The sequence below is a fragment of the Cyprinus carpio genome, unplaced genomic scaffold (genome assembly GCF_018340385.1).
Source record: "Cyprinus carpio isolate SPL01 unplaced genomic scaffold, ASM1834038v1 S000006701, whole genome shotgun sequence".
NCBI classification, from domain to species: Eukaryota; Metazoa; Chordata; class Actinopteri; order Cypriniformes; family Cyprinidae; genus Cyprinus; species Cyprinus carpio.
Window position 1 is genome coordinate 1,001,647 of NW_024879310.1, and position 19,481 is coordinate 1,021,127.

Here is a 19,481-nt window from a genome sequence, read left to right on the forward strand (position 1 = left end):
CAGATGTAATAATAATAAAAAAAAAAATCTCAGTATCAAAAAATAAAAAAACAACAAACAGTTTATTATCTACATAAAAGATTATAAAATGTGTTCATTTCATATTTGTGACTCATGAACCATATTCAAAATCCACAGGGTCCAGTGCTGTGGCAGTAAAAGGAGACGATTATGTTCTGAAACTGAGATTATAAAGTCTTTGTGTACTTTGTATTCATTCAGCTGCAGAATCTTGGGTGAATAGTTGATCCTCGTCAAGTGCCCTGGTTCTTTGTAAGCCGATGCTGTTTTTCGCTCCAAGTAGACGAGCACGAGCCTCTCTGCGTGATCTGAGCCTTTCATCGTTTTCTCTTTTTTCCAACTTCTTTGCTGCATCCTGTGTGGCTTCTGTTTTTCAACACAAAAAAATGTGTGTTACAAAAATATGGACTACATCAAAATCCTCAGCCATCTTCAGACGTACCTGCTTGTCTTTTTGCTGCCTCTTTCTTCTCCCATTGGGCCATCTCTTCATCGGTTACTTCATAGCCGGTTACTTCTTTTTCCCTAGCAACGCTACTCAGCTCATAGACGTCGATTTCATGCAGCTTTTTTCGGCAACAGGTCCTGCACCCACTCGAACGGATAGGAAACAAACTGTTTCTCACGTACACCCCGAGGGTGACCAACACGTCCATGGAAGATGATCCAATCCAGATCAATTCTTGACCAAAGAGCTGAATAAAAGAAGTTACAGTGGGTGTTTGGTTAAAACATTCAAAGAAAAATTAATACAGGCTTAGAAATAACATGAATGTGAGTAATTCATTTTTGGAGGAACTTTTGCATGGCTTTAATTCCTTACACATGATGAGGGGTGAATGAGAACGGTGGACCCATGTCCATCCATGGTGCAGAAAGATTTCCCAATAGATCTAGATGAGGAAAACAGAACAGCTTAATTTCCGGCTTTAATAAATACATTTTTTAATGTAATGCAATAACAGTGTGGTGCTCACCCCTCCCTGGCTACATTGGTGAAATATCCCAGGCAAAGGCACTGCCGCAGCAGTTCACAATTTACTCCCGACTGCCTTCAGACGTCTCATGTGGAAAGTTCGTTCTGCTACATAAACAGTCAAGAACAAGTTGTACGAAATTCAGCTAATAACAATAAAAGCAAAATACAGACGTAGAGAAAACTTTTACCTGCTTTAGGCGTAGAAGAATCTCTCTCAGTTGAGTCTCAACGCTGAAGGCTGACTTCACTGCTTCGCCAGTTGGATCCACGGTGCTCTTTGCACCAGGCAGATGGATTGTTCAGGCTGATATTAGAAGAACCAAAGAAAGAATGAATACCAACATTTCACATGATTTCCATAAAGAGCTGTGGATTTTATTTAGTCATTCTGGAAGAGTCAGTCCTTTATGGGTCTACCTCGATCTCTGCACTTCTCAAACACACAGAGCAGCATGAGAAAAAATCATTGGAGTGCCCAGCACAAGCTGCTATTTCTTTGTGTCCCTGATCTCTGCTCTGATCCTTTGTGCACTTCCTCGGTTTACCTAACAAAACTAAAAAAAAAAAAAGAAGAAGCAACATTTTATCTAATCTAATATATTAGTTTTAACGGGAAAGGACATTTAATTTTACTGTAAAATATTGTTAAACCTATTAATATGGTGTATAAAAAAGTATGAGTTACTCATATAAACTTATAGTGAAAAATCTGCATATAAAACTATACATTTATAATGTTGTTAATGGACAATTTTGTTGTATAACAATTATAGGTTTGTCTTTTATTTCTCATTTACTTATATTTTTACAATGGGCCATTTATCAGTTTTCAGGCGCATAATGTAAAAAGAATTTAAGAATTTTATTATCAGTGCATCTCTACTGTTTTTTTAACTTCGTTTTTTTCTCAAGGTGAGTTACTAAATAATTTTAGTTTGTACTATAAATTTAACAAAATCTTCTTTATTTTTACCATTACATTAACAGGATTTTTTTAATATATATAATTTGTAACAGGATGTGCTCAGTTAACACACGATTATGTGACATGTATACCTACCGTAAAGTTGCAATGAAACAGAAGTAGCAAACAATTTCTTTTTTTTTGTATTGTGGCACATCAAGTGTAACAGACTGTCGTAAAAGAGAAGAATTCAGGGCAGAGACTTGGCTGTGTTCATCAGCCTTCTACACACTGCAGTGATTTTACGGCTGTCCCATTCAAAAGATTGGCATTGTGAAACAATCGTGGTGATTTCTGTGATCGTGGCTCCTAAACGGTGGTCCTATGTTGTACAGTGAGAGAGGTTCAAAGATGGCCAGTGTCGCGCTCTTGTAACCAAAGATAGGCTACGATCATTTTCTGACATTTTCATTCGTCATGCTCTTTTTGTTTGCTGCTCACGCATGTTGTTGAGGTTTTATTCTTCAATGGTAACTTGCATCATAGCCTAACGAGTCACTATGTGTCATACTTGTATAGTCCCGCATGCATGTTGTACCTAAGTTTATTAGATCCACGTCGCACAGTGTGATTTGTAATGCTCTTATAAAATCATGCAGTGTGTAGAAGGCTTAAGAGGACTAAATGATTGGAGAAGTCCTGCATACAACACCAGAGAGAACTCTTTCATTTCAACAAAAGATAGAGTTCTGATATTACAGGAGGTCAAAAAATGTCAAAATGAAACACTAATATGTATTTCATGCCAACTTTAAGTGATAGACATGTGTGACAACAAACAGAAATGATTACCTGGTCGAATGAAGATGTTCTCTACTGAGAGCATGGCGGCCACAGGCAGCATTACGTCTTCACACCCGAGAGCGGCAGCTTTGAGCAAAGCACGAGTAAGATTAGTAGGAAGAGGAAACTCCACCATCAACCTCCCCAACCTGGTCACATCACCCCTCCCTGCAACAAAAAAAAGACAATATTAGCACTTTAATTAAGATTACAGAAACTGAAGCAGTGAACAATATGTGCCATTATTGACTGTGTACTGTGAATATCAGCAGTATCTGGGGCAAGATGGGCTTCTGGAAAAACTGCAGCTGGCAGTATTCTACAGTATTCTCAGCTGTTTTCTTACATAACAGGCAGCGGCTTGTGGAACGCATATCACTCACCTGTCAATAGCATCATACTGATACAGCTGTTTCAGAGCGGTCAGGATAAACCGTTCCTCTGGACAGTCCAGGTAAGGAAATCTAAATAAATTATAATTGGAAAAAAAGTGTTCAAATTTAAATGATTAACAAACCGATTAAACAATCCAAAAATAATGCAGACTGGCAATACCTAATCACATCATGGATACCGAGACATTTCAGTGTGAGAATGACAGATGTTAGACTGGTCCTCTGAATCTCTGGAATGGTGTACTCAGGCATGCATGTGTCCCAGAAGTCTTTACTGTAAATCCTGAAGCATTTTCCCGCAGAGGTTCGTCCAGGGGCGGCCCTGCCTGCTCTCTGCTGAGCCTCGCTCCTGTGTGGAAACACTCATCACATCAAAACCTTTTATTAAAATAGAATAAAAAGTCAAAACAAATGGAATTGTTTTCTATTGTTTGGATAAATTAGTTACTTCCTCACTAAAGTAGCATAAAACACTCATTTTGACCACAATATTCATGGCAACATATAATACAAAAAAAATATGAGATTAAAACAATTCAATGAATACTGTATATAAAATGTATTACCAAAACAAAAAAAGTAAAATTAAAATAAAATCAATAAAAAATAAAATACTATATATATATAGTTATATATATATATATATATATATATATATATATATATCTATATATATATTTTTTTTTTTTTTTTTTTTTTTTTTTTTTTTTTTTTGTGTGTGTGTGTGTATTTTTTTTTTTTCTTTTATAAACAAAATATGTTAGAAAAAAAATCATTTAATAATATTAATAATAAAATAATAAATAAATTCTAGATTTTCACAGGTCACTCACTTTGATATAGGTACCACTTCCAAAATATCCAAACCAACATTTGAGTTGTGATTCAGTTGTTTCACAAATCCACTGTCAACGATATATCTACAATACAGCAAAAAAAAAAAAATGTGATACAACAAGAGTTCCTCTGAGCATAACTCACACATAATTTTTGATATCTGCTGTTTTTTACTTATTGAGGAATTGATGCTTGTTTAATATAGTACAACTTGTTTCTACCTAATTCCATCAATTGTGAGTGAAGTTGCAGCAATATTCGTCGCTACCACACACTTTCTCACACACCTTTTGGTGCAGGCTGGAATATCTGCCTTTGCTGATCTGTAAAAAAAAAAAAAAAAAAATTTAAATCACAAAACATGTATTGATCTCTCTGATTTCACTCTGTTACAGCTTTTAAGGACGAAATCTAAAGACAGGCTGACCTGTTGGCAGGACCCATATAAAGGCAGGATAAGAAGCACTTCAACAGTTCGGTCATGGGAGCATCGTAACGGTAGTAGTCTAAGATCTCAGCCTTTGTCAAAGAGCAGATCACAGGCTTTCCCTCGATTTCAGACTGCCCTGTTTAAAACACAAGCACCAGAGCTTAAAAACTAAAGAGGAATATTGGAAATAAAAATATATATTTTTTACCACTAAAAAAAATCTGCAAGCTACTGTAAAACTGAAACATTTTGTAACATTATACATGTCTTTACTTTCACTTTTGTTCATAGAATATGCCTGTGCTGAATAAAAATACAAATTTCTTGCTGACCCCAAAACATTTTGAACCAATGGTGTACTCCGCTGAACTTACCAGTCAGGAAGACCAAAATATCAGACGGCTGCTTCATTTTGTGTGCCACATCTAAAGTCACCTTCACCACCTATGGATAAACAAACAGAACACATTTTACAGTCTGTGAGAACACTCTTAGAGGTTTTCAAAAATGTTTCCCCTGCAAACAGACTAATTTTGTAATTAAGGTAAAGTTTGTAATAATATATAGTGTCCCAACACACCTCTTTGACATAGACAGAAACTATCTTTGTCTTTTGGGCCAATAAGATTACAGAATTTCTCCTTGACCGGATACGTACGCCCAGGGATCGTGAACACAGGACAGTTCTCATAAAAAAGAGCTGAGCTTTTTCTGTTTCTAATGTTGCTGAGGACACTCACGAACCACTTTGAAGGGGGGTTTTACGACAACGGGACCTTTTTGACAGAGTTTTCTTGAGTAACCCAAGCAAACCATCCTGCAAAACAAACATTTAGTTATTAAAGATTTAGTGAAATATCTGCATACAAAATAACATATATTTATTAAATAAAATACCACAGTATCACCTAGGTGTTTTTGGATATTGTTTATGTTAATACCATAGTATTATTTTAAATACATTGGATTAACATGTTATTACCATCTGATACAACACTATAACATGGAACCACTGCAGTGCTTTTTTGTGTGTATATATATATATATATATACACATATATATATATACACATATATATATATAAAAGACATGATAACATCTTTCCAAAAAGGTAACTAATTCAAGTAAAACCCCACAGATTGCAAATATATGGCCCACCATACTGTATTTCAGGGCTCCTCTCAATGCCGCTTCATCCAGGGACACACAATGCTGTACTGTGATAACTGGTGTCTGCAAGGAATCTCCATCAGCAAACAGAACAGCAATCTGTCATGTATTTAATATTCATGTGTACCGATATGAGAAAAAATGCAAAAGGACGTTAAAAAGAAATGCAATAATAAAAAAAAAAAATTAATGCCATAATTTTGAAAGTGGCTGCAAATGCCCAAAGAGTGTAGTTTTGAGAAGTTGCAGCTAACAACGTTGACGTGTTAAATACGTATGTCTCGAACCTTTGTTCCGAGCAAGTCATCGAGCCGCCCTGGTATCCCACCAGGTCCTCACCCAGCGGACCCCCCCCATCTCATGGACAAACCCCTCTGGGCAACAGTGTTGGCTGCGACCCCCCCTGGGCGAGTCACACCAATCCTAACCATCCCCCTGCAAAGACCTGAAGAAAGAACCACAGACACGAGAGAACTAGCTGCAGATAGGAATAGATCCGCCCAGGAGACAGAATATCATGTCTGTCAGCTAGCCTGCTCATTGTGGGCAACGTTTTCTACTAACCTTCCTTTAAACAAGTACTGAGTCAGCTGATGGTCCCTTTCCCTTTCCGCGCCTAGTCTCACCCCAGTTTACGATCAAGAAGAGAAGTGTTTTTCCTTCACTGCCTGAAGAGGTTTGTCTTTGTGCTGATTCAATAGGCAGCTTTCTTGAGTCACTGTGCTCTGTTTCTCTGCTCTTCTCTGATTTTGACATGTCTGTGACCGTTCAAAGTTGCCGTTTATCACTTCCTAACGTTGCTCAACTGTATTTTTCCGCCTCTTGCGATCTCATAAAAGCTCGGCAGAATATTAATAAGTCATAATCACACGTTACCTGTCGCAGAAGACTTTATATCATCATGTTTACAAGTTCCCGGATTTAGTTTACGTTAGCATTGAAACCCCTCGTCTCTTCTTACGCACAGGCCTCGTGCGAAAACACGTTAGCGCCACCTGCAGCACTGGATGACACGTGGCTCCTGCGGTTTTCAATGGTAGCAGCTATTTCGTGTAAAAAACGTTTTAATACAGTCTCTGTTTGAAAATGTGTATTCTGGTTGGAATGCATCACATTATATATGTTCAAAAGTCATATACAGTAAAGTATAAAATTAATTCAAATATACAGCCCTTCATAACCAGATAGTAGGCTACTTCCTGTAAACAAATGCTAATTACCAGATTTGGAGGAGTTAACATAATTTTGATTTAAAAGAGATAATTTTATGACTAATTATGTTCAGAAACGAGTGACCTCCAGATCAAAATGTCAAAACAATGTACTTGCTAATTTCTGAAAACTACATGTCAACTTGAGACGAACTGAAAGACCTGACCAACTAAAATATTAAAATGTATAAACTGCTGTTTGTAATATGCAAAACAAAGGAGGCCAGAAGGATAATAATAATTCTGAAGCATTTATTTTCCATTTAATGTTTTGTGCATGTCACTTTACAAACAGATTTTTTTAATGAAATGAATTCTTCACATGAATCATTAAACATCAGAATTTATTGAGATATTGAACTGTTTATAATGAACAATTTTGTTATGCTGATTGAAAACATGTATTATTCTGCTGTCACTGTCTCACTTCAGTCTCCATATATTTGGATTTTTATACACATTTTTCTGTCAGAGAAATGAAAGAAAACCATATAATTACACTACAGTAGCTACAGTAATTTGATATAAAAAAAGTGCCTTAATAAACCTTCATTTATATGCAAAATAAATGACGTTTAATTCAGAACAATGAAAAGTAATCACGTTTTAGTTTTTTTCCGTTTTTTTGCCAGCATTTACTGGAATGAAGAGCTCCGCCTGGTTGACTGAAAAAACATTTTCAAACAGATGTTCGAATTAGTTTCATTCTTAGCACATGCAGTTAATCTGTTTTTTTTTTTCGAGCACAAATATTGTCTTACCGTAGTATGGTTTTGCATCCGAAGGATGACTTCTTTGTTTGGCTCGGGAACGGCTCTAAAGGCTGTTTTTTCAAAATTAGATTTGCATCATTTATCATGTAAAGTAGCTAATATAATAAATCAAAAAAAAAAAAAAAAAAGATGATTCACCTCTTTGAGGATGTTGCCCCGGCTGCACAGCAGAACTTTGATTTGGAGCATGTATGTCATTTTCTATATATAAAATAAATGCATTTATAATTTTACCAAAAATCATAGAAAAATAATACATTAATGTTATATTTTACAACAGTGAAATAAGTCCAAAATACATCATTCATACCACCATAAACAGTTTAGGGCCCCTCCTCACACCTTTCAGAAATAAGATCAACAGCCAAATGCAATGTTTATTCTGATGTAATCTAATCAAAATACCACATCATATACATCATATATTCTTTGACCAGAAAAAATTTTTAGTTTGATTTTGGTCTGTTGGAAATTCCCAAATGGAATGCAAAGTGCATATGGGGAGCCAGGAACAATGTATCATATATTGGCATGAGATTGACTTTATATGTCCCTCCTATGTGGTCTAGCATGTACTATTCTAATCGATGTCTCAAAAAAAAACTCTGAATTACAAACACTTCTTGTGTTTTATTTTTATCCTCTTTAGTATAAACTTTGTGTTGTGTTTCCACATTTTGCTTGAGTGGCTTTGGATAGAAAGCGTCTGCTAAATGAATAAAATGTACAAAAAAAAAGATTTTACATTCAGCATTTTATTTGAAAGAAAAAATAATAATAACAAACCAACATCTGTAATTATAACTGAAATGTCTTTGTATGCCACGTTGTGATACATTTTGCATTATTTTGGATTGTTTAATATAAAGTAAATCAATTCTATCTGAACTTTCAATTGTTATTTTTTAGATCTCTACACTGGACTGTCAGAATACTGGAATAATGGCTAATGCAAAGGCTACAGCTTTTTCAGTATAATGCTATTAAATTTAAAAATATTTATAAAATAGAGTAATAATGTTATGTAAGCTAAATATTTTACAATGTACTGTTTTTACTTTAGCTGCATTTTGATCAGAAGGCCAGTTTTTTTTTTTCACCCAAAGAAATTCACAATACTGCATATATAATGGTTTCATGTTGTTAAAAGCACATTTTCCTAACTTTTAAAGTCTAATCTCTCTCAAATATTCCAAGCAGCCTTTGATTAATATTTTTGTATGAGGTGCAATGGTGGCATTCCTTTTCCTACCATATCTTACTTATGCTTTTTTCAAACTGCATCTCACTTGTAAGAAAAGCATTTAAGAGATGTTTCTCTTACCCCTCTTGTTTTTGTTTCTATCTATGCTCGACTGCTTTCACATATTCTATGTTTCTTCAGGGAATTACTACCACTAAAAATGATTTTGAAATAGATGTCAGTGAAACTCCAGACATTTTTGATGTCACAGAACATCAAGCACTTATCAGGTGTTTTGTTATACTGCTCACAGCTTCACTCCTGGTACTCCATTAACTGGATTCGATTTGGATCTTATGTATCTACACACTTTCCTATCCCATGAGAAGAGAATTAAAATAATTCAAAAAAATAAAAAAATAAAGAAAGAAATAAATAAATAGGGTGGAAGTAAATACATAGATATTGTGCTTTTCGTTTATTTTTCATATAATAAATATAAAAAGAAATTCAGTTAAAATCATACTATCTAAAAAGTGTAAAGAACAATGCTCACCACAGACATTTTGATAACAGGCTAAATGCAATCAAAGAGGCGAAATAACAATCCAGCTCCAGCTTGCAAAGTAGAAACCAGGAGTTTTGACTCACTGATTCCTACAAAGACCATTAGAGTTATAATACTAACAGTTTCAAAATCCTTAGCAGTTTTGATTAATAACCATTGGTATCTGCTGGAAATGTACATGTATATACAGTACTTAATTTTTGGATAGTAAATATCTCTACATGCAACTTAAATACTAAATACAAAAAAATGTCTTCAAAGTATTTTTTGAACATCTCAGAGATTATTGGCTTGGCATATTTGTCACACCTCACGATACAATTAATGTTTAAACTGCATATTTCCTGTAGATTAGATCCATATAATTAGTAAACACAAAAAGTCATAGATCTGTGTAAATGTAAAAGGTAATAAACTAATGAAATAATGTTTTGGTTGAATGGATTGTGTACATTTACATTTGAATGCATGCTAAAATGCAGTTATATACTAGTAACAATATAGACCCTGATCTTACTGTACTTTAATTTCAATGATTTTCCCACCCCTCCAGCATTCACTGTTCAGCTCCACAAATGAAATTACCAATGCTTCCCAGAAGACTGCAGAGCATGTATGATGAATAGATAAGTTTCTCCATGTTTAGATAGAAGGGTAAAAACATTCACCATCGTCCTTCACTAGGACTACCAAGAATGATTTTGCCATCAGTCATAGTCGTAAGCAAGACTCTTAATGATTGGAGATGGACGTCTCCAATTCACTGCCAATGTATTCCATTATAATGGTTTTATATCAAAGTTGACATGGAGGGAATGGGCTTCAGATTTCAGAGGAGGCGTTGGCCAGTGGCGGCATATATTCATCCTGTGTTACAGTGCGTCCAGGCATAAGTTGACAGGCATAAAAAAGAGATATACACTTGAATTCCATTCGACTACTTCGAAACATTGCATACATAATGTTAAGGGAAATGCTTAGTTTGGTTTAGCTTAAAAAACACAACAATGTAATACTAACATCAAATTGCTAACACAGAGGCAATGTTATTTTATTATTTTGCATTCTTTTAATAAAACTATTATAAATAATAAATATAGTCAAAAGGTATATTTATTTTATCTTTAATGTATCAAAACCAAGCTATATTATACGTGACTTCCATAAATGTTGCCTATTTTATTTTTGACCCTACCATTTAGACAGACGCCAAAGCACCAAAAAATATCCAAAGATGTGAGATATACGGCGGTATGCCTCCAAGAATGTCAAAGTTGCAAGATCAAGACCAGAGCATGTGTAGGCTTATTAACCGTCACACCTGTAGCCTTCCTGTAAACACACACACACACACACAGCCCCTCTTACATGCTTGGTGGCCTGAGGCTCTGATTTCACTGCTTACTTATCATTTAGCTGCTTGCTTGGCTGACATAGCTATTTTCCACTACTGCCAGATTAGTGATGCAGCTACTTAACCAAACAGTGAAAAATGTGATTTGTGATGCATCTGATAACATTAAAGGCTGAGGGTAGATAGATTTACCTTTTCATTGTATTCTGAGGTTGTATAGTCGAAAGCGCTGGGCTACCACTTACCTTTCAAGCAACAGGTTTCCATTGACTACCACATCCTGTAGCAAAGTCAATGTGAGATCACCTCACATTATTATATGCATGCCACTGTTATAAAACTAGTGAGTACAGTAGTGCCAAAAAATTATTCTTGTCCAACTCACTCACAAAGCATTTAATTGGAAGCTGCATACAGTTTCTTTGCATAACAAAGCCAACTTTATATTATACACCCTCTGCCCCTTAATTTACATATGTTGCAAATTTATTGCAAAAAAGTTAGTTATTTCACTGCAAATCAATTTCTGCAATTATAAAACAATTATGACTACTATTTAAATCAAACAAGCTAATTTATTTGAAAGCTGGGAAATGGAAATCAAAGAATCCATTTTATTTCAGTCAAAGCAGTAAGTTTTCCCCTTTTCTAGGGAGTTGTACTGTAGCCGATACACCTTTGCTTACCAGCATTGTTTATTTTAAGATCTGCTTGCAACAACACCACAACATTGGGCATATAAGTGTTGAGAACTGGCTATTGTTTCCCTAAATGGCTTTAAAGAAGTAACACTGGAGGCTCACTCTCAGAAAGAAAGGTACAAAAAGCTGTCACTTAGGTAATTGCAGTATTTTTCAAAAGTTACACCTTTGTACATAAAGGGTTCATATGGTCACTTAAAGATTCATATTAGTACCTTAAGTGTATATTACTGCATAAAAGTTACTGCCCAAGTGACAGAAGCTTTTGTACATTTTTACTTATTCTATTTTTAAAATCATGTATTTTTATTAAGCTTTTTCTTATCATTAAAAGCTTGCTTTGGTTAAGATATAAAAACACAAGAGGAGTTTGTAGTTATTATAAGTACTGTATATACAGTATTGAGTGTCAGGAGAACAGAAGGGAATCTACTGCCAGGCCTTTAAACAGAATAAATATGACATTTACAGTCATCCATTTTAAGTCCAAATAAGTTGTTGTTTCAATCCTAGTCCAGAATAAGAATTTGTTTTTTCTCTCTTTTACCGACATACATATTACACACAGACACACACACACACACACACACACACACGAACTAGTGTAAAAAAACAGAACTAGACGCACACACACACACACAGAGAGAGAGAGAGATAGAGAGAGAGAGAGAGATCATAATTTTGTCTTTGAACAGATTTAAGGGTAGTAATGGTTGCATTTGTATTTAATAGGTCTAGCAATAACATTTGCAAAAGTAAAACTAAAGAATTTGGATAGATATTTTTAATTTAGAAAGTAACATGTATAATATTACATATACACTTCTTAAGAGTACCTACAGAATAGAATATTTACTAAAAATGTCATTAGCATCACCTGCACTGGACCCAGGAACAGATGGTGCATAACTTACTGGACGCTAGCTAGAGATTTGTGATGCTCTAGAGTTTTCTCAGAGTTTTTTTACCCATTCTATAATTTCCATCTTGTACCTATCTACTGAACATAGAGAGGCAGATATGTGGTATATATAAGTATCCACTTATCAAGGGAGCCATATTATAACACTATAATCAATGAATGGTAATATATAGAGCGACATAGGCATGAATATAACATGAATATAAACATTTATAAAACAGTTGGGTATACAGGACAACTGTATTTTCGTGGGCAAGGCAGATTTACAATCCGAAATCATGATTTTTCTTTTTCCCCCTCTTGCCCGGCTATTTTTGAACTGAAGTATTCTTCCTGGATGACTAAAACATATCAAGCAGATATTTTGTTATTCTTTTTGTTATTATAGATATTCTCAACTCATAATTAAACAGCACATTTCCAAACATCCATGATTGTGTCTTACCACTTGGTATATGTGCTTACAACTTGTAAAGTATTAGGATCTGGAGTTCTGAATGCTGAGAATATGTATACTTTTTTACACACACACACACACACACACACACACACACACACACACACGCATATATAAATGCGTGATATAGTTTGACGAGGGCATCATGTTCTTGAGGCAAAGTGGATATGACAGTGTATATGTAATGTATCCATAGTGCAGAAGAAAAATTTTTTCTTTGAAATCATGATTTCCATGAAGAACCTTTGGCATGATAAAGTTCCACCTTTTATAGTGGAAAATGTTTATTTTAGATTTTTAAAACTTCCTTCACACTAAGAAAAAATTCCTTTAAGATGTGCACAAGTAATTTGACTGAATAAAAAGAGTGTATGTTAAGAGCTGTTACATTTTATATCATATAATAAAAGACCTATTAGCAGTAATTTCACACTGCATTGTGGCTTCGAGACAATAAGCGGCAAATCCGTATGGTCTTAAATGTCATATACTTAGGTTTTATCAATTCATGCAAATCTCCGTGCACAAATGAATATATATCAGCACAGTTTAGTGCCAATAATAAACCTGCTTATACTTTGTTCTGATAAGAAAGATGCTCAATAAATCTTTGTCTTGAGAAATTGTTTTTTACTGAACTTACCTTCATGGGTTGTTCTTCATTGGTAGAGCTAGATTTGGATGATCTCATGCATTTTTCTGTCAAAGGACTGCTGACGGTTTTATGCAGATATTTTTTTACAAACAAATAAACCCAGGAGGATTTATTATTTGCTTAATGCTGACACAGTGAATTTTGCTGTGTGGATGAGAGTGAAGGAAAATTACTGCTGGTTTCTGATATAAAATATTAGTAAAAATCAGCAGAACAAAGTTTTAGCTGGAGTTCTTGATTAGAGTTCATGCGGTTCCAGTTTCACAAGAAAGACAAGTGATGTTCTGGAAAGCATGGAATATGATTCAGCTGATTTTGTCTTAATAATTCAACTGCATCGATAGAAATATAGATGATGATATGATTCCTGCTAAAGAGTATAATAAATTTAAAAACAATTTATTTTAAATTGTAATAATATATCCACAATAATATTTTTTTTTTCACATGGCACGATCAAATAAATGCAGGCTTATTAGGCAGAAGAAACTTTAACTTTCCAAAAAGCATTAAAATAAATAATGTTTTGGCTTTTTAGTCTGCCTGTATATATATATATATATATATATACCATATATATATATACCATATATATATATATATATATATATATATATATATATATATTAATCTCATTGTATTTTTTTATATTTATTTATATTTTTTTTTTTTTTTAATCTCATGCCATCTGTGCACTCCTACACCCTACAGAGTAAAAAATACCTTTTTCAGAAATAGTAGATGAGGATGATTAAGAGATAGATACAGTCAATATTATTCAACATAATTCTTTTTTTTTTTTTTTTTTTGTATTCAGATCATTTGTGCACAACATTACAAATAATGACAGAATTTCATAGTGAAAGATTTTTTAAAGGAAATGTTGATTGAAAGCATTTGATAATATGATTTTTATGTGTGTATTTTTAAATGTTTTGGTTTACTGGAGAACCCATTTTTAAACACTAAAATCAATGAATGGTAATAGAAAAACATTTCAAAACGCATGAATAAAACATGAACAAAAACATTTTAAAACACATGATTGAGTAAAGGACAACAGTATTTACTGATAGACAAAATAACAGATTTATAATCTGAAATCATGATTTTTATTTTCCCCTCTTGCCGGCACCTTCTAAACTGAAGTATTATGCCTGGATGACTTAAACATATCAAACAGATATTTTGTTATTCTTTTGTTATTTTTGTTATTATGAAATTTATTTTTATGAAAATACATTTTCAAATTGTGTCTTACCATGGTATATTGTAGATGTCGTAAAATCATTTGGATCTGGAGTTCTGAATGCTGAGAAAAAAAAATGTATAGAAATACACACACATATATACACACATACACATACACACACACACACACACACACGTATATATATGTATATATATATATATATATATATATATACACACACATATATACATATATATATACATATATATTATGTGTATTATTGTGTGTGTGTATTATTGTTATGTATGTGGCCTGGAATATTCTCAACTTTATAATTAAAAACACATTTTCCAAACATCTGCATACAAATTGTGTCTTAACATGAATATTGTAGATGTCGTCAAAACATTTGATCTGGAGTTCTGAATGCTGAGAAAAAAACACACACCACACCACACACACAACACACACACACACACACACACCAATAGGTATGTATACACCCACACCACACACACACCACACACATACACATATACACCCATAATAGACACTATATATATATATATATATATATATATAATATATAATATATATGATATATATATATATATGATATTATATATATATATATATATATTAGGGCTGGTCAAATGATTAATCACGATTAATCACATCCAAAATAAACGTTTTGTTACATAATATTTGTATGTGTACCGGGTATATTTGTTATGTTATATAAATACACACACATTAAATTATATATTTTAGAAAATATTTACCTGTATATACATTTATATAATTTATATTTCTTATATTTATATTATATATATTATATTAAATATATTTAATATATAAACATAACATATTCTTCTTAAATAGCTATCCATGCAGTGTGTGGATTTATATATACATAATGAAATAATAACAGTATACACACATTATATTATGTAAACCAAAACTTTTATTTTGGATGTGATTAATCGTGATTAATCATTTGACAGCCCTAATATATATATATATATATATATATATATTATATATATATATCTATATATATATATAGTCTATATATATTATATATATATACATAAAAATTCAAGTCAATTTTATAGATGTTTGACTTGAAGAAGCATGTTCTTGAAAAGCAAAACATTTATAGCACAACATTATATATATTGTTGATATCACATAATACATTAAAAATATTTTTTTCTTTATTGGCATCTCTGGTTCCATGAAGAACCTTTAACATCCAATCTAAATTCCACCTTTATAGTGGAAAATGTTTCTTTAGATTTTTAAAACTTCCTTCACACTAAGAAAAAAATTTAATGCCAATAATAAACCTGCTTATACTTTATTCAGAATTAAAAAAATTATAATAAGAATAATAAATCTTAAAATCTTGAAAAATTGTTTTACTGAACTTACCTTCATGGTGTTCTTCATTCGTAGAGCTAGATTTGGATGATCTCATGCCTTTTTCTGTCAAGGACTGCAAACGGTTTTGTAAACCTGAATATATGTTTTTACAAACAAATAAACAGGAGGGATTTATTATTTGGCTAATACTGACACATCGAATTTTGCTGTGGATAGTGAAGGAAAAGTACTGCTAACCAGTGCGATTGAATATAATAAAAAGAAGAGTAAAAACTCCAGCTCCAGCAACAAAGTATAACCAGGAGTTGCGATTAGAGTTCAGCGGTTCAGTTTCTGAAAAAGACAAGTGATGTTGTAAAAACATGTAAAATCATTCAGCTGATTTTGTCTTAATAATTTATTATTTATCTCCAATAAAATATAGACCATTATATGATTCCTGCTAAATTTGAAAGAACAAATTTCTAATTTCACTAATTCAAACTAACATTTGACTGAATGCATGCTAGTATATTTATAGTACTAAAGACAATAAGACCCCTGATCTTACTGTACGGACATTCAATGTGTATGCGCTTTTTTTCCTGAAAAAAAGCACATACACACACACACACACCACACACACACACAACACACACACACACACACACACACCCCCCCCCCCACACACACACACACACACACACAAACACACACCACAACACACACAACACACAACCCACACACACACACACACACACACACACACACACACACACACACACACACAGCTCTTCATGGTGTATCATGCAATCTCAACCAACTCTTTATCCTGCAAAAGACCTGTAGTTATCTGTTAATATAGCATTCACCCTCATGTTGTTCCAAACCTATATGAGCCTGTTTCTTGTGGAACACTAAAAATTCCTTTAAAAAAAGTATCTCTGTGTTTTTTTTTTTTTTTTTTTTTTTTTGTTATTATTTTTTGGAAAATGCATTGAAAGAAATGTGTGTTTATACAGTGATAGGCAGCATTCTTAAAAATATCTTCTTTTAATGTTCCACAGAATAAATAAAGTCATATAGGTTTGGAACAACATGAGAGTGAGTAAATGATGACAGAATTTCATTTTGGGGTGTATTATCCCATTAGAAAGAAAGAAAGGAATGAATGAAACTTAAACACATATACAAAGACACAAACTAAGGCATGCAAATTTATCTGATCTAATTGTGGTTGGAATGGTCACAACAGACTCAAACACATCACCCCCACCCCAGTTAAAGCTAAGTTGCCTTTCTCAAGTGATGTTTCTTTTTTTCATTTTTTTTTCTTTCATGTATTTGCAGGACCACACAAAGCATGTGACAGTTTTGAAACTAGCTAACCACAGAGTTTCCTCTAAGGAAAGAAAATTATAGTTATAATGTAACAGTTTCAGAATCATACAGTTTTGATTAATATCCATGGTGTCTGGTGTATGTAAATTTTTATTGTATTTTAATTTCGTAGATATTAATGTCTGTACATGCACTTAAATACTAAATACAAAAAAAAAAAAAAAAATTTCTTCAAAGTGTTTTTGAACATCTCCGAAGTTATTGCTTGGCATTATGTCACACTACGTACATTAAGTTTTAAACTGCATATTTCTGTGTATTAGTACATATAATTATTAAACACAAAAAGTCATGAATCTGCGAGAATGTAAAAGGTAATAAAATAATGAAATAATGTTTTGTTGAATAGATTGTATACATTTACTGTAACATTTGCCTGAATGCATACTAGTGCAGTTATATACTAATGACAATAAGACCCCTAAACTTACTGTACGGACGTTCAATGATTTGCACCCTCCAGCATTCACTGTTCAGCTCACAAATGTAGGTGGCAATGTCTGAAGACTGCAGATCATGGATGAGGATAGAGAAGTTTCCATGTTTAGACAGAAAGGGAAAAACATTCACTCGTCCTTCACTAGGACTACCAAAGATGATTTTGCCATCAGTCATGATCGTTACAAGACTGTCAATAGTGGAATGGCATCTCCAATTCACTGCCAATGTTCCATTGTAATGGTTTATATTAAAGTGACATGGGAGATAGACTTCAGATTTCAGAGAGGCGTTGATGGTGAAATTGATACATCTTGTATTCCAGTCGTCCAGAGCTTAAATTGACAGGCATAAAAAAATACATGATTCATTCATTTACTCCAAATATTACATACGTAATGTTAAAGAAATGTAGTTGGTTAGCTTTAAACACAACAATGTAATAAATACATCAGAATTGCTAACACAGAGACAATATTATATTATTATTTTGCATTCTTTTATTAAAACTATTATAAATAATAATATAGTCAAAATTACGTTTATTTTGTCCCCAATATCAAATAAACTATATTATAATTGACTATAAATACTGCTATTTTGAACCTACCATTTGAAGACACCAAAGCACCAAAAAATATCCAAAGATGTGAAATGTACATGATGCATGACACTCAAGATGTCAGAGTTGCAAGATCAAGACAGAGCATGTGTTGGCTGATGACCATCACCTGTTATTTCCTGTAAACACACACACACACACACACACACACACACACACACACACACACACACCACACACACACACACACACACACACACACACACACACACACACAGTGTTCTGTCCTCAGTGTGTGTGACTATACACAAATCGACAGATAGCTAACAGGCTTCAAGAGAAAGTCAGAGGCTGGAGTAAAGTTCAAGGCTCTTTAATGTTGTCTTAATTCTCATTAAGGAATCTTTGTAAAACTGAAATTATACAGAAAGATAGCACCAATCACTAAATGCTATCCAAACATGTCATACATTAACAGACCTAAAATAATATACCTTTAAGCTACAAAGTTGTAACACATATATATTACATTCAGCTAATATGCTTATAACTGTAAGAAACTTGTAATTATAGTATGTGCAGCTCAACAGCTAAACTAACAAACTATTGACGACCTCTTCACTGAAAGGCTATACAATAGCAGTTTTCATGTTTTAACAAATAAATATTCAAGAACATCGCAGAACGTTTTACATGACACATATGTATCAACGTAATTAGGTATAAACTCAAATACAACTTACAAGCGATGCTTTCCCAAGGCACAAACACAAAATTAAGACAGGATAAGATGACTAGAGCTGCAAGTGGACTGCATGGAATATAACTACTGATGTATTTCCTGATCAGACTGCATCATGTGATAAAATCAACCAATGAAAGCAATGTAAGAATTATATATGAACTCAATGAATTACTCCTAGATGACCACTAGGGGGAGAAAGTAACAAACTAAATGCAAAGTATTCTTACAGAACATGACACTCCCCGCCTGGTATTAATTACCACTCTCTGAATAACCTTATTGAGTCTGAATAAAAAGGGGAAACTAAATCAGTTTAATTCCTCAGCACTCTTGAGAAGGATCATCTCAGAAACAGGTCTCAAGAAGGTCCTCGC

At 33.3% G+C, this 19,481-nt stretch overlaps 1 protein-coding gene, 1 long non-coding RNA gene and 1 pseudogene across 2 annotated transcripts; all 3 read right to left on the reverse strand.

Annotated features, from left to right (window-relative positions):
* Positions 1-214: 214 nt before the first annotated feature.
* Positions 215-5,887, reverse strand: LOC122144515 (annotated as a pseudogene).
* Positions 5,888-7,409: 1,522 nt separating this feature from the next.
* Positions 7,410-7,920, reverse strand: LOC122144523. Its single transcript, XR_006159740.1, has 4 exons — positions 7,878-7,920; positions 7,703-7,765; positions 7,553-7,614; positions 7,410-7,456 (listed from the first exon to the last, which is right to left on the reverse strand). It is a non-coding gene; the product is annotated as an uncharacterized LOC122144523 (long non-coding RNA).
* Positions 7,921-14,459: 6,539 nt separating this feature from the next.
* LOC122144520 lies at positions 14,460-18,543 on the reverse strand. The gene is made up of 6 exons (XM_042755466.1): positions 18,411-18,543; positions 17,794-18,135; positions 16,220-16,315; positions 16,031-16,114; positions 14,666-14,716; positions 14,460-14,569 (listed from the first exon to the last, which is right to left on the reverse strand). The coding sequence occupies exons 1-6, from the start codon at positions 18,460-18,462 to the stop codon at positions 14,556-14,558; spliced, it is 639 nt and encodes a 212-aa protein (XP_042611400.1). The 5' UTR covers positions 18,463-18,543; the 3' UTR covers positions 14,460-14,555.
* Positions 18,544-19,481: the final 938 nt, after the last annotated feature.

Excerpts from the sequence above, each read along its gene's own strand:
- LOC122144520 (XM_042755466.1), bottom strand. The coding sequence starts at position 18,462 with ATGTACATTTCACATCTTTGGATATTTTTTGGTGCTTTGGTGTCTTCA. Across the intron at positions 16,316-17,793 it reads AATCATTGAACGTCCGTACA|AAACTGAACCGCTGAACTCT; the intron begins GTAAGTTTAGGG and ends TGTCTTTTTCAG. Across the intron at positions 16,115-16,219 it reads TATTATATTCAATCGCACTG|GTTTACAAAACCGTTTGCAG; the intron begins GTTAGCAGTACT and ends ACATATATTCAG.